Raw genomic sequence first — 14,954 nt, 5'->3', positions numbered from 1 at the left:
GTACATCATCTTTAATTTAATAGCGTTAGAGCTGCTCCATTGCAGCGGCTTAGTACTGTAATCACGCGCTTTGCTGTAATAATGCAGGGAACCACTCGTTATAAATCTCCTAACTGTGATATTTTCAGAAATAGAAGTCGCGTTTTTTCATCTGAAACGTTGCTGCGTTTTATATTCCAAAGCCGCTCATATAATGCAGAAACACTCAAGCAAGCAAAATGCGCAACGCGTGTACGTATTTGTACTGATGCAGAATGAGAGGGACAAGTACAGTACAGCATAGCGCATTTCACACAGGCTGTTAGTTTCACTTTCACCAGAAAGTCGTGTATGCCTAAGGTTGAAAATAAATTGTTTATAGTGAATGCCCCTATAAATGGTCTTATTTTTACGATTTAGTTTTAATCCAAATGATGCGTGTGCTAAGTGAGTGAACATCAAAGATCACACAACAGAATTGGGCTCTCGCTCTTTCTCGCTCGCTCTCTCTCACTCACTACCGTTAAGTAACTTGTGCATTGTTTTACTTGTTTTTGACATATCCGACCGAACTACAAGCTTTCCTGTGAGAAAGATCTATTCACTCAACAAGCTCGCGCATCTGCGCCGCCGCGCGCTCAATCCACTCAGCGTGCTTTGTTTATCAGCTCGCGCACATCAGCTATACAGGCGTTAACACTGAATGTTTAACGTTATATTCATTGCATACATATACTTAGTAGTAGACATCCTTAACTTCATTCTGCTGTCTGTTGTTCTGTTGTCAGTGTTTCTTTGTTTGAATATGGCGCTTATCACATGCTGTGTGGTATCGGCGTTTGGTATCGGGGCATTTTAACGAGTACAGGAGACCAGTATCGGGCCCGATACCAGTATCGGTATCGGTGCATCCCTAGTTTTTATAATAGAAAATGAAGAATTTATTGAAAATAAATTTATTGTACAAGAAGTCAAAGTCAAAATACGACTGAATAAATTCAAGGTGCAATTATGCACCCTTATGCAAACTGCAAAATTGCAGGTTATAAGCATTTTGGGTTTCTTCTCACAGTATTCTTAACACCGTATTACATTGCCTTAAGGACCTTTGCAAAAAAATAAAAAGAAAATATACAGACTTTTATGTGTGCACGAGAAACTTGGCATAAAGGACAATGCACACTGAGCCACCTATTGTGCCATCAGCCCATTTCGTGGTGTGGTTTCTTGGCCTCCACAAAGTATGCATTAAAGAGACCTAAGGCCTTGAAATATGGCATACTGCCATAACAAAAGCCAAATTTTAAACCAGTCTTTTTTTAAACCCTTGAACTTGGCTAATTTTATGCCATCAGCCCATTTCATGTCATGATTTGAGTGCCTCCACAGAGGATGTGTTAAATTGGACATTAGGCCTTGATATTACAGGTACTACCATAAGAAAAGCCAAATTTTTAGCAAATAGATATATTAATTCATGTGCATCCATGCTCTTGTTTTATTCATAGTAAGATGGCAAAATAGTGTGTGCAAAATAAAATGGTGAAGCACAAAGGAAGTAGGTTATATAAAACTAGAAATTGTAATGTGTAAGCATGCAAAAAATTCCCATATGCATGTGAATAGTTTCTCGAGTACAAAGTACTCGAGTATATGGAAAAAATATCATGAGAAAATAAAAATATTTACAGATGACTACTATATACCAAATATAAAACTGAAAATAATGCTCTATGAACCATTTGTTAAATATGGTCTGAAAATCTACTGAAAAGTTTGGAAATTTGAGTCTGGAAAAGTATGACATTTTGAAATGGAATATGTGTAGGAACCCTGAAATAAGTTCCTGGTCTCAGAGGCCAATGCACTGAACTTGTGTTACTGTTTAAAGAGGTACTGATAACTGTACACCGTTTGAAGGTCAGTCTGTAGGCTGTTTTGTGACTCTGATGACCTCTACCATCAGGTCCTTACACCTTCAGCATCTGTGACACCAGCTCATTCTCGGACTATGTGAGAGGTGGTATTGTCACACAAGTGAAGATGCCCAAGAAAGTTGCCTTTGTAAGTTGACGCCCATGCTGAGGCTAACATTATAGAACATTATAGAATGTAAAGTGATAAAGTGGATTACATATGCACACTTCTGTCTTCGATCAGAAATCCCTGTCCTCTTCCATGGCCGAACCAGAGTTCCTGCTGACTGATTTTGCCAAATTTGATCGTCCAGGCCAACTGCACATGGGCTTTCAGGCGCTGCATGCATTTGAGAAAAAGCACAGTCGTCTACCGAAGCCCTGGAGTCAGGTGAACACTTTTGCTAGTTGTTAGATTTATGCATGAGGTCCAGTCCACTTCCAAACTTATTCTGGCCAAGAAATGTAATGCCTCAACCATTACACAGTGTTCTGTTTAATTGCATATGAATGCTGAGCTGTGGACATCAGTCTCAGTGATTCAGCAGCGATCTCTTTCTCTTTCTTCGTACTGCTATAGTCCGATGCGGATGAGCTTGTGGCTCTGGCTGAAGAGGCGAATGCTGCGCAGACCGGATCTGCCAAGCAAGAGCAGCTGGACCAGGCAATCATCAAAAAACTGTCCTGCATGGCTGCTGGAGACCTGGCACCCATCAATGCCTTTATTGGTGGGCTTGCTGCCCAGGAGGTTTTGAAGGTAATATGGTCTCCCATCATTTCCTTTGAGTTTGAAATCAATGAAATGTATGAGGAACGTGTTGCGTTAGACTCCTCTGTCATGGTCTTTTATATATTGCTTTTTTTTTTTTTTTTTTTCAGGCTTGCACAGGGAAGTTTATGCCCATCATGCAGTGGCTGTATTTTGATGCTGTGGAGTGCTTACCTGAGGCTGAGGATGCCGTTCTGACAGAGGAAGAGTGTGCACCTGTGAGTGCTTCTTGCACCATTGTCTATTTATATGTTACAGTATTTGTTTGATGCTAGTGGAGCTACATGCATCTCACCCAAAAGAGTTGGTTGATTGCAAAAAATAATTTATTCATCTGTTTTCTGTAGAGGAACTGCCGCTATGATGGCCAGATTGCTGTTTTTGGGTCCAAGCTACAGGAGCTGTTAGCCAAACAGCGATATTTTCTGGTGAGGAGCTGGAACTGGCCATTTATCAAAATGGGAGATGATTACGCCATGCCAATTATGCAGTTGCACAATGCTTGCTTTTTCCCTTGAAATTATAGTGAGCCAATCAAACAAAGCTTCTTTGAATCATATTTATCAAAAGGCATGTTTATGCTGCAAGTATTAACTGTTCCAACCAAGATTGTTTTGCCTTTAGTCCAGAGTTATTGTAAAATAAAGCTATTGAATACCTTTTTAGTTGAAGTAAAATATTAATATTAGATGAAAAATGTTAATGAAAATGAGATGTTGCCTTCCCAACTAACTGTAATTAGTGTAAGTTGAAGTACTAAAATTACTAATTGAATTTAAAAGAATTAAAAATAAATATATTTATAAACTAATAATGACAAATGTATCAAATTTACTAAAATTAAACTAAAACAAAGCTAATTCAAAATTCTAAAAACTATAATCGTTTATAAATTGTACTGAAGTAACACTGATTTAGTCTTACGTGTTAATTTTAGTGACTTGTTTACTGTGTTCAGGTTGGTGCTGGAGCTATTGGCTGTGAGCTGCTGAAAAACTTTGCTATGATGGGCTTGGCTAGCGGTGAAGGAGAGGTCATAGTTACTGACATGGACACCATAGAGAAATCCAATCTCAATCGACAGTTCCTCTTTAGGCCTTGGGACGTTACGGTGAGATTGACTGACACAGACTGAAGAAGGAAGGGATTTTATGTCTTTCTTGAATGGTTGCTGATGATTTTGTTCCTCCTCTGAGCAGAAGATGAAGAGCGAGACGGCCGCTGCAGCTGTGAAGCTGATGAACCCATCAGTCCGCATCACGGGTCATCAGAACCGTGTAGGGTCTGACACTGAGAAGGTCTATGATGATGAATTCTTTGAAAGCCTTGATGGAGTGGCAAATGCTCTTGACAATGTAGATGCCCGTAAGTAAGAGTTTTAGAAAGTAAAGTGGCTGGTCATATAGGCCACTTCAAAATGTAATGTTCAAAAAGCTGTTTGTGAAAAATCAACTCAGCATGCTTTGCTTTTCCAGGTATGTATATGGACCGGAGGTGTGTGTACTATCGTAAGCCACTGCTGGAGTCTGGTACTCTCGGCACCAAAGGGAACGTGCAGGTGGTCATTCCCTTCCTCACAGAGTCATACAGCTCCAGCCAGGACCCTCCAGAGAAGTCCATTCCTATCTGCACGCTCAAAAACTTCCCTAATGCAATCGAACACACCCTTCAGGTAACTTTTCAAACTTTCTTTGTGATGAACTTCTGGTGTCTTAAGCCTTAGCTACCTTGATTGACCTAAACTGACCATTTACCCACCTGCTTTCTTAGTGGGCTCGTGATGAGTTTGAGGGACTTTTCAAACAGCCTGTTGAAAACGCCTTGCAGTATCTGACGTAAGTTCCTGTCACCCTAAACAACCCGTAAATTTGCCACGCATGGTGCTGTCAGCTGTTTTAAAATGTAATGTTTTCATTCTTCCCCAGAGACCCAAAGTTTATGGAGCGCACACTGAAGCTCCCTGGAGCTCAGCCGTTGGAGGTGGTGGAGGCAGTATACAAGAGCCTGGTGACAGATTACCCACACAGCTGGGAGGACTGTGTAGCCTGGGCCCGCAACCACTGGCAGTGTCAATATAACAACAACATCCGTCAGCTACTGCACAATTTCCCTCCAGACCAGGTGAGGCCTGTCTGTTCTCATTTGATCAGCTATCATTGGATGGTGTTTTCATAATCTGAACCTTAAAGGGTCAATGACATGACACCTTTTTCATATCTAACAGGAAATAGTAACCCACTGGTGCTATTCAGTCGTTTTTAAACTGACAATTTTACATTTTGGTGTTTTTAAAAGTTTTTACTTTATCGGAATCATACAAAACTTGCTTTATCAGGGTGTCCGCGGGTCCTTAAAATGTCTTAAATAACGTGAAGTCTAGTGCGCTCTTTCACTGCATGATTCAGTCTATTAAAATACATTCAGAATGATCACAAATTCAAGACATGGGGGCAGAAAATGTGTATATTTATACTCTAGTTCACACGGAAGAGTGCCTTTTTTTTCTCCAAAAATTACTATATACAAATGTGATATTGATTTTTTACAACAGTTCAATAAACTGGAAGTTTTATTAAGAGACTTACGTTTTAGACACCATTTCGCCAACAAAAATAATTCCAAACAAAGCATCATGGCTGTTTTGCGTCTCTGAGCAACATGACGGTGTTTCGTTCCCGAATGAATCAACCGTTTAAATGATTCGGTTCAGTCGCAATGACTCACTTAACAGTGACTTACTGCCACCTACTGGCGGTTTTAATTTCACATTTACAGTATCTTTTCATTTTTTTAATTATTTCAAATATCAGTATTACATTTTTATGTTTTATTTTTAATATATCAAAACATTATTTATGCATTTGTAACTGCAGGTTAAATGCATTCATGTTCTGCATTAAACAGTGTGTAAATACATCTAAATGCCACTTCAGATGCAGCTTATGTCTGGATTGCAAAGATGAATTTTGTTGATACTGATTTCATTTGCTTGGTAACAGCCCAAATGTCTTATTATTCTAATCCACTGATTAAATATAAGAATTTGACTTGAAAGATAATGCACACTTAGAAAAATGGCTCTATAAAGGGAAAAATGCCCATAACAGGTAAAAATCTATTTAAACTTATTGGAAAAGATTAATTTCTATCTGACCACCACACAGAATATGAAAAACTTTAGGAGTCAGCTGTCCACGAAAGTCCTTAAGATACCAGCATGATAACACACACAATCAGTTGAATGAATGACTCAATACTCACTCATTAAGTGACTTACCGTCACTTACTGGTAGTTCAGTTGAGAAGTATGTTGAAAAGTATGCATTTTTCCCCTCAACATTTCTTATTTGTATACTCATAAATGCATTTAAAACATTAATCTCATAACATTATTTATTGCAGTTGTAATTATTGTTATTTGCAGTGTAAATGATTTAATCTGACTTCATGTTCTGCATTAAACAGTGTGTAAACACATCTAAATGCCACTTCAGGTGCAGCTTATGTCTGGATTGCAAAGATGAATTTTGTTGATACTGATTTCATTTGCTTGGTAACAGCCCAAATGTCTTATTCTTATTCACTGATTAAATGTAAGAATTTGACTCAAAAGATAATGCACACTTATAGAAAAATGGCTTTATTAAGGTAAAATGCCCATAAAAGGTAAAAATCTATTTAAACTTATCTGACCACCACACAGAATATGAAGAATATCAAAAACTTTAGGAGTCAGCTGTCCACGAATGTCCTTAAGATAGCAGCATGATAACACACTCAATCAGTTGAATGAATGACTCAATACTCACTCATTCAGTGACTTACCGTCACTTACTGGTCGTTCAGTTGAGAAGTTTGTTGAAAAGTATGCATTTTTCCCCTCAACATTTCTTATTTGTATATTCATAAATGCATTTAAAACATTAATCTCATAACATTATTTATTGCAGTTGTAATTATTGTTATTTGCAGTGTAAATTATTTAATCTGACTGGTAGCAGCCCTATAGTGTATATTTAATTTATTGATAAATTGTAATAATTTGATGTGTAAGATGATGCATACATCTAAAAAGGTTAAAAATAGGCCTTTGTAAAGGTAAATATGCAGATTTAAGTATGTAAAAGCTGATAGAACACTGATGAAAATATTGCTTCAGAATAAATTGTTTACTCCACCAAAAATCTCAGTGATGCAGTTATTTTGTGGGGATATTTTGTATGGAATATTGTCTGCTGACATGAAAAGTTCACCGTATATCATAGTAATAAATACCATTTATTACAGCATTGATATTTTGTTTTCTTTTTAATTTATACACATTAAATATTACATATATGTATGTAATAAAATGTGTATTTCCATTACAGGTTTAGGTCTTAAATTTCATATAAGAAGGTCTTAAAAAGTCTTAAATTTAACTTGTTCAAGTCTGCAGAAACCCTGTTTATACACTTATATTCCTCACTGTCAAAAATGACTGCTTTGAAAACTAATGGGAAATTAATTTCATCTAATGGAAACAGTTGGCACCCGAACAAAATCTTTTTTGAAATATCAACCTCAAATTTGGAACACAACTTAGATTTATGGCTTCTATTTTGTTGTTTCATTCAACATTCACAATTGAAATAAAAAACAGAGTGGTTATTTTTGACTGCCATGCGAGGAGCACGAGAGGCTTAATTTATTCAAATACATTAAAATTGCTGTTTATAAATACAATGACGTCAATGTATTAGGAGCGTGGGTTTTTTTTTTTTTTTACATTTTTGAATTCAGTTTTGAGGCATAAAGTCAAAATTTGTCAAGGTTATACAACTGGCTTGAGATCATAATGAAGGAAAATGGTTTATTAAACTGAATGCTTAATCTTAAGCTTGTTGGCAAAATCTTTTATTTCCTAGTTTAAAAGTTATATCAGAACCTTCATCATCAACTATTGTGCCTTACATCTGAGTGAAATGGATTTTGAAAAAGGAAAAATGTTGGGTGTGGACTTTGATTGAATGGAGGCAGATCTGAATGCAAACTTGCAGTCACTTTATAAGAACAGGGTGGGATTTAAGCCGAGACTGGAATATTGAATCTTCACTGGAATATTGAGTTATGAAATTGGTTAAAAAAATAAGGTAAAAAAAAGACACACCTGGATAAAAAGCAATAAAATGCATTTAGAAAATAGTGTGAATTTCCATTTAATACCAACTGTAATGAACATTTAGTTTAATGTCTTCCTGCTCTTTCTGTCTAGCTTACAAGTTCTGGGGCGCCATTCTGGTCAGGTCCAAAAAGATGTCCCCATCCATTAGAATTCAGCACTAACAATGTGAGTATTCACTGTGAAAAGACAAGTCTTGGTTTGAAATTTCAAGTCATAAAAAAATGATTGATCCTGATATTATGATTGGTAGGATCTTCACATGGACTACATTATGGCAGCGGCTAACTTGCTTGCCCAGTCATATGGCCTGCCGGGCTCCACTGAACGTTCTGCTCTGACTAAGCTGCTGCAGGATATTAAAGTGCCTGAGTTCATACCCAAATCAGGAGTCAAGATCCACGTGTCTGATCAGGAGCTGCAGAGTGCCAATGCATCAATCGGTAAGAGGAGAACAGTTGCTGAGCTCATCCTTTTTGTTCCAGTGAATCCAGAACAAAGGAAACTGGATGCTAAAGCAAATGCTAGTTTTCACTGTCCTATCATTGCTCATTTTACTATTGGTCTGTTTTCAGATGACTCTAGGCTTGAAGAACTGAAGGCACAGTTGCCTTCTACAGAAGCAGCTTCTCAATTCAAGCTCTGTTCCATTGACTTTGAAAAGGTAACGCTTATAACTCGACCCCAGTTTCCTGACCTTTAGAACTTTTGAACTTCAGTTAAAATGCTAATTAAATTCTCTTCCTTAGGACGATGACACAAACTTTCATATGGACTTCATTGTAGCAGCTTCTAATCTAAGAGCAGAGAACTACGACATTCCTCCTGCAGATAGACACAAGGTGAGAGAAGGCCAATGAAATGGTTTCTTAACTCTCTTGGGAGTCAAATCCCACCATCGCAGGTCCTCACCTTTCTTTTTCTTCTTTCAGAGCAAACTCATTGCTGGAAAAATCATTCCAGCAATCGCCACAACAACAGCTGCCGTGGTGGGTCTGGTGTGTCTGGAGCTGCTGAAGATCATTCAGGGGCACACGAAGCTTGAGTCCTACAAGAACGGCTTCATGAACCTTGCTCTGCCTTTCTTCGCCTTCTCTGAGCCCATAGCTGCTCCCAAGCACAAGGTAACCAACAGCATTGTCCATTACAGCAGCAGAGCTGGTGTCCTTTTGAATATGAATGAGCTCTTTTGACACTTGCTTTCTTTCGCAGTACTATGAGATTGATTGGACGCTTTGGGACCGCTTTGAGGTGAAGGGCATTCAGTCCAATGGTGAAGAAATGACACTCCGACAGTTCTTGGACTATTTCAAGGTAATACTTGATGCTAAACATTTAGTAACATTCTAATTGGTTTGGTTTAAGTTTTAAAGCTGCAGCCCGTAACTTTTTTTGGTTCATAATGATCCGAAATCAATATTTGAGCAAGTACATAACCAGCCAGTGTTCAAAACTATCGCCTTACTTTAGCCCGATTCACAACGGTTAGCTTATAATCATGTTTTCTAATTTGAGTGGTACGGGTAGGTTTTCGCGGGAAATTCGAGCATGCTGCTGCATCATTACGTCACGTCTGTAAAGAAGTTGTCCCGGCTACTAGGCTATTTCAGAACATTAGATTCATCCGCGCTGGAGCTGTGCCGACTCACAACCCACGCAAGCTAGATAATTCTGCACACTGCTGCAATTCCAGGTTTTCAAACAGAGATGGCAACAAAGAGGCAAAACTTACGGACTGCAGCTTTAAGAAATTTAAATTAAGAAATGAAGAAAAAGAGGCTTTTTTTGTTTATTTTCATATGGTTGTTAATAGGTTCTGATAACCTATTATCAGAATTGTAAAATGTTTGTAGTTGACAAAGGTTAAAGGGATAGTTCACCCAAAAATGAAAATTCTGTCATTAATTACTCACCCTCATGTCGTTCCAAACCCATAAGACCTTCGTTCATCTTCAGAACACAAAGATATTTTTGATGAAATCAGAGAGCTTTCTGGCCCTACATAGACAGCAATGTAACTACCAAGATCTCCTAAGGACCTTGTTAAAATAGATCATGTGACATCAAGGTTTTAATTTTATGAAGCTACGAGAATACTTTTTGTGTGCAAAGAAAACAAAAATATCTTAATTTGTGTTCCGAAGATGAAAGTAAGTCTTACGAGTTTGGAACTACATGAGGGTAAGCAATTTATGACAGAATGTTCATTTTTGGGTGAGCTATTCCTTGAAGTCATGTAATTGTCTAAAATAATCCATGTTACTTTAGAAAACTCCTGCCTACAGCTGGGTGATGAAATGACATTTATTGGAAAAGATTGATCAACATCGTACCGAGTAATTTTCTTTATTTACGGCACTCAAAGCTCTTCACAACAAATTAATCAAAATAATTGTTTGGTTTAACTTGAAGTTATGACAGAAGTATATTGCTATTGTAGAGAAAAGACTTATTTTACTTATAAGTCATCATAATAAAATTATATAATGTATTGAGAAATATACTATCAAGATGTGTTTTTTAACCCATGTTCTAATTTATACATTATAAAAGGTCTGTTTTACAGCACTTTGTTTAAAAATATATAAATAAAAGGAATGTTTATTTGTCTAGTTTTTTTTATTAGATTTTTATTTTAAACCATTTAATTGTTAAATGTGTAGAATTAATTTAATTAGACAATTTGATACATTTGTAGTCAAAACGGAATTTAGGGGAAAAAACAATGGAAAACGGCGAAAAAATACAATTGATTTCATCAATTTTATCTTACTCTGGAGTTTACTTGTAAACAATGAAATTATATTCAATTAATTCTTGAGGTCTAACAAACATAGTCATGTGAAAAGTTAGGACACCCTATTGAATTCCATGGTTTTCTATATAAGGACATAAAACATGATCTTGTCCTTGGCAGGTCTTAAAATTAGAAAAATAAAACCTCAGATGAACAACAACACATGACATATTGCATTATTTATTTGTGTCATTGTTTATTTAACAAAAATAAAGCCAAAATGGAAAAGCCATGTGTGACAAAGTTAGGACACCCTTAGTGTTAACAGGAATTAAGAGGGTAAGTAGCAGTCAGGCACTGCTAATTAAATACCTTTGATTAACTGATCATCAGCAAGGATGAGCACCTCTATAAAAGCAGAAGTTTTGGCGGTTTGCTGGTCTGGAGCCTTCAGGTGTGTGTTAACACGATGCCAAAGAGGAAAGACATCAGCAATGATCTTAGAGAAGCAATTGTTGCTGTCATCAATCTTGGGAGGGTAACACGGCCATTTCCAAACAATGTGAACTCCATCATTCTACAGTGAGGAAGATTATTCACAAGTAGAAGACATTCAAAACAGACCCCAATCCTCCCAGGAGTGGATGTCCCAGCAAATTCACCCCAAGATCAGACTGTAACGCTCCGAGAAATGGCAGACAACCCAAGAACTCCTCCACAGACTCTACAGGCCTCAGTTAACATGTTAAATGATAGTTCATGACAGTACAATTAGAAAAATATGGGACAAGTAATGGCATGTTTGGAAAGTTTGCTCTTCTCTCTAAAAAAACATTGCAGCACGGTTTAGGTTCGCATCTGTATAAATCCTAAAACTTCTAGAACAATGTCCTTTGAACAGACGAGACCAAAGTGGAGATATGTGGCCATAATGCACAGTACCATGTTTTGTGAAAACCTAAAGAGCATATCAGCACAAACACCTCATACCAAAAGTCAAGCATCCTGGTGGAGGGCTGATGATTTTGGGCTTGTTTTGTAGCCACAGGACCTGGGCACCTCACAGTCATTGAGTCTGCCATGAACTCCTCTGTATATCAAAGTATTCTTGAGTCAAATGTGAGGACATCCGTCCGACAGCTATAGTTGGGCCAAAATTGGGTGATGCAACAGGACAGTAATCCCAAGCACGCCAGCAAATCTACAACAGAATGGCTGAAAAGAAAAGAAAAGAATCAAGGGGTTGCAACAGCCCTGTCAAAGTCCAGACCTCATCCTGACTGAAATGCTGTGGCGAGAGCTGTGCATAAACAAATGCCCACAAACCTCAATAAACTGGATCAATGTTGTAAAGAAGAGTGGGCCAGAGTTCCTCCAGAACGATGTGAGAGACTGATAAAGTCATACAGTAAATGATTACTTCAAGTGGTTTCTGCTAAAAGTGGATCTACAGGCAATTGAATCATAGGGTGTCATAACTTTGTCACACATGGCTTTTGCCTCTTGGTTTTATTTTTGTTAAATTATGACAAGGTGTGATATGTCATGTTTTGTTGTTCATCTGAGGTTTTATTTTCCAAATTTTAAGTCCTTTTTATTATGTCCCGATACAGAAAAGCATGGAATTCAATAGGGTGTCCTAACTTTTTCACATGACTGTATTTAATGCATTTCCTTCATTTAATTTTATGAATTGAATATAATAAATATCAATATTCAATGTAATGGTGGAAAAAGTAGTAATATTATTTGCTTTTTTGCCATGCCCTATTTGTGTCCATCCCTTGTAGATGCAAACAAATGAATGTCTTTTCACTCTGTTGCTCCCTCAGAATGAACACAAACTGGAGATCACTATGCTCTCTCAGGGAGTTTCCATGCTCTACTCTTTCTTCATGCCTGCGGCCAAGCTTAAAGAACGGCTGGACCTGCCGTGAGTTGCTTTATCCTATCTTCAAAGATTTATTCAATTCTAATCATGCAGGTGGCAGTGAGGCATATGAGATTGAAGAAAATGAAATGTTTCTCTGTTTTTATTTTCATAGGATGACTGAGATCGTGACTAAGGTGTCCAAGAAGAAACTGGGGAAGCATGTTAAAGCACTAGTTTTTGAGCTCTGCTGCAACGACGAGACAGAAGAGGATGTAGAGGTCCCCTATGTCAGATACACCATCCGCTGAGAGGGTTTTTGGGGTAGGGAAGGGGACCGGTCAGTGGCGGGAAAGGGGTGGCCCACTGGGGATGGGGGAGTATCAGTATGCTTGGAGAGCCCAAAGAGAAACCAATCAGTTTTTTTTTTTTAAATCAGTAACTGAATTCTATAAGTATTATATTTCAATGAGATTGAAGAAAATGAAATGTTTCTCTGTTTTTATTTTCATAGGATGACTGAGATCGTGACTAAGGTGTCTAAGAAGAAACTGGGGAAGCATGTTAAAGCACTAGTTTTTGAGCTCTGCTGCAACGACGAGACAGAAGAGGATGTAGAGGTCCCCTATGTCAGATACACCATCCGCTGAGAGGGTTTTTGGGGTAGGGAAGGGGACCGGTCAGTGGCGGGAAAGGGGTGGCCCACTGGGGATGGGGGAGTATCAGTATGCTTGGAGAGCCCAAAGAGAAACCAATCAGTTTTTTTTTTTTAAATCAGTAACTGAATTCTATAAGTATTATATTTCAAACACCCCTCTTTCCCTATTGGTCAAGCTCTCTAGGGTATGAATCTATCAGGCTGGTTATGTTTAGGATTGTGGGGAGCATGTGAATCTTTGGCTGTAGCTTATTTGAACTGGTTGTTGTAACGCACAGCTTCAGTGTATGAATTTATCTGTACACCACTCGTCACTCCCTCCCTCTGAATCATCTTCACACCAGTCTCTGTTCCTGTCCTCATGATACTTTTGTGGGCAGCACCATCTTGCTTTGTATTCTGAAGTAAAATATTGACTAATGCCAAAAAATGGAGTACAAAGGAGAAGAATCAGTTATGTTCGCTTAATTGTTTCAATTCACTGCCTTGGCTTGATGTCACCTTTAAATGTAACTTAAAGCGCTCTTTTTGGACAAGGTCTCGGAATGAGTTGGTCCACTTACTGAACTCCTGCTCTCCCATAGGCCCAGTGGGAACATCCCTTTGCCTCTCTGGCTTCTGTATGGGTTGGGTTAAGGAACTTGCACATAACCTTTTTTTCTCCCCCATTTTTTAAACTCCAAAAAAAAAAAAAAAACGTTACAGTAAAGTGATTTTACTCTGTAATGGGAGCACTTAGTGTGTTAGTGAATAAAGTTGAACACATTTTCTTGCTTTGTTGTCTTTTCTTTGCTACTGTTGTTTTTAAAATGTATCTATAAAGTTAATAAAAGAATCTGCAATTAATCAAACTGGCTATCAGGAATATTTCAGTTGGTAAGATGCACAGTACACTTTCAACTTGGAGTGTTTCATTGTTTATAGAAAGAAAAGTCACAATTTAAATATATTTGCTGTTCATGGAAATAAACATTATAATGTTTAATATTTGACGTCAATAATAAATAGCAGAAATAAGTAGTCTAGGTCAATTTTATTAGGATCAAGGCTTTGAATCTAGATAATAGGATTTTATCCAGTTGTGGAGAAAATTGCGTTTTCATGCGCCGTGTTGTGAGTCACTCCACTTTAACTGGGCCACTTCTTGACATGAACCTTTTTGATTTAAATTCACTCCAGTTTGGATGTTACACAGTGCTCTGAGTCACAGTTTTACTGTAAATGAAATGAGCCAACTCCTACTGGCCTTTAAATTATAGCACATTGTCTCATTGTATTTCTGTCTAAATTGTACTTTGCCCCCTTTTCTACTGAATTTATCCCTGCTGCAAAGTTGAAAGTGTGATGCTGCCACCATGTGCTTCACATTTGGAACCGTGTTTGTGGTGCTGTATTAAATTTACAAGTTTGCTCATCACATTACAGAATCATTCTGCAGGTTGTTTATCTTTCAAGTGCTTGTGGGTGCACTTCATGTGGTTATGTCACTTTTCAAGAATAGGTACAATTTTAAACCTAACCCTTTTAAAAGCATTTGATTTTGATTACCTAGCATCTAAAGTAGCGTTTTAAATACAGTAAAAGTGCAACATATCCAGAAAGTTATCCACTTTGCTGACTGCATTGCCAAGCTCAACCATTAAACCCTGTTACTATCAGAAAAAAAGTACTTTTCTTTTAGGGAAATACAAGTTAAACATTAACACACTAACATTGGTCCCAAAATGATTATTGAGGGACTGCTGTTTTTAGACTACATTTACGTTATTTAGATGTCTTAAACTTAGCAAAACTTGTAAATCCATAGCAACGGAAACCACTAGCATATTTAACCTCCCGAGATTGACCATCACTTTCTGACGTT

General features: G+C 37.6%; 1 protein-coding gene across 4 annotated transcripts in view; it reads left to right on the top strand.

The window, feature by feature from the left end:
- LOC107737583 (ubiquitin-like modifier-activating enzyme 1) overlaps positions 1-13,858 on the top strand; it is a 33,133-nt gene extending 19,275 nt beyond the window's left edge. For 3 of the 4 annotated variants that reach the window (XM_016549130.1, XM_016549129.1, XM_016549128.1), the window contains exons 9-26: positions 1,946-2,043; positions 2,140-2,286; positions 2,476-2,652; positions 2,775-2,882; positions 3,012-3,092; positions 3,623-3,775; positions 3,864-4,029; positions 4,140-4,336; positions 4,435-4,499; positions 4,590-4,785; positions 7,919-7,993; positions 8,079-8,268; positions 8,401-8,489; positions 8,575-8,667; positions 8,758-8,949; positions 9,038-9,139; positions 12,395-12,495; positions 12,608-12,895. In XM_016549130.1, coding sequence (XP_016404616.1) covers positions 1,946-2,043; positions 2,140-2,286; positions 2,476-2,652; positions 2,775-2,882; positions 3,012-3,092; positions 3,623-3,775; positions 3,864-4,029; positions 4,140-4,336; positions 4,435-4,499; positions 4,590-4,785; positions 7,919-7,993; positions 8,079-8,268; positions 8,401-8,489; positions 8,575-8,667; positions 8,758-8,949; positions 9,038-9,139; positions 12,395-12,495; positions 12,608-12,743 — 2,366 coding nt within the window. In that variant the 3' untranslated portion in view covers positions 12,744-12,895. Of the gene's footprint in view, positions 1-1,945; positions 2,044-2,139; positions 2,287-2,475; positions 2,653-2,774; positions 2,883-3,011; positions 3,093-3,622; positions 3,776-3,863; positions 4,030-4,139; positions 4,337-4,434; positions 4,500-4,589; positions 4,786-7,918; positions 7,994-8,078; positions 8,269-8,400; positions 8,490-8,574; positions 8,668-8,757; positions 8,950-9,037; positions 9,140-12,394; positions 12,496-12,607; positions 12,896-12,946 lie in introns of those variants that run through there. The other variant, XM_016549131.1, reaches the window with a different exon arrangement.
- Positions 13,859-14,954: the final 1,096 nt, after the last annotated feature.

Source organism: Sinocyclocheilus rhinocerous, unplaced genomic scaffold, assembly GCF_001515625.1.
Source record: "Sinocyclocheilus rhinocerous isolate Xijiao unplaced genomic scaffold, SAMN03320098_v1.1 scaffold72, whole genome shotgun sequence".
NCBI classification, from domain to species: Eukaryota; Metazoa; Chordata; class Actinopteri; order Cypriniformes; family Cyprinidae; genus Sinocyclocheilus; species Sinocyclocheilus rhinocerous.
The sequence above is the reverse complement of the archived record's forward strand: the minus strand, read 5'-3'. Positions and strand labels throughout refer to the sequence as shown.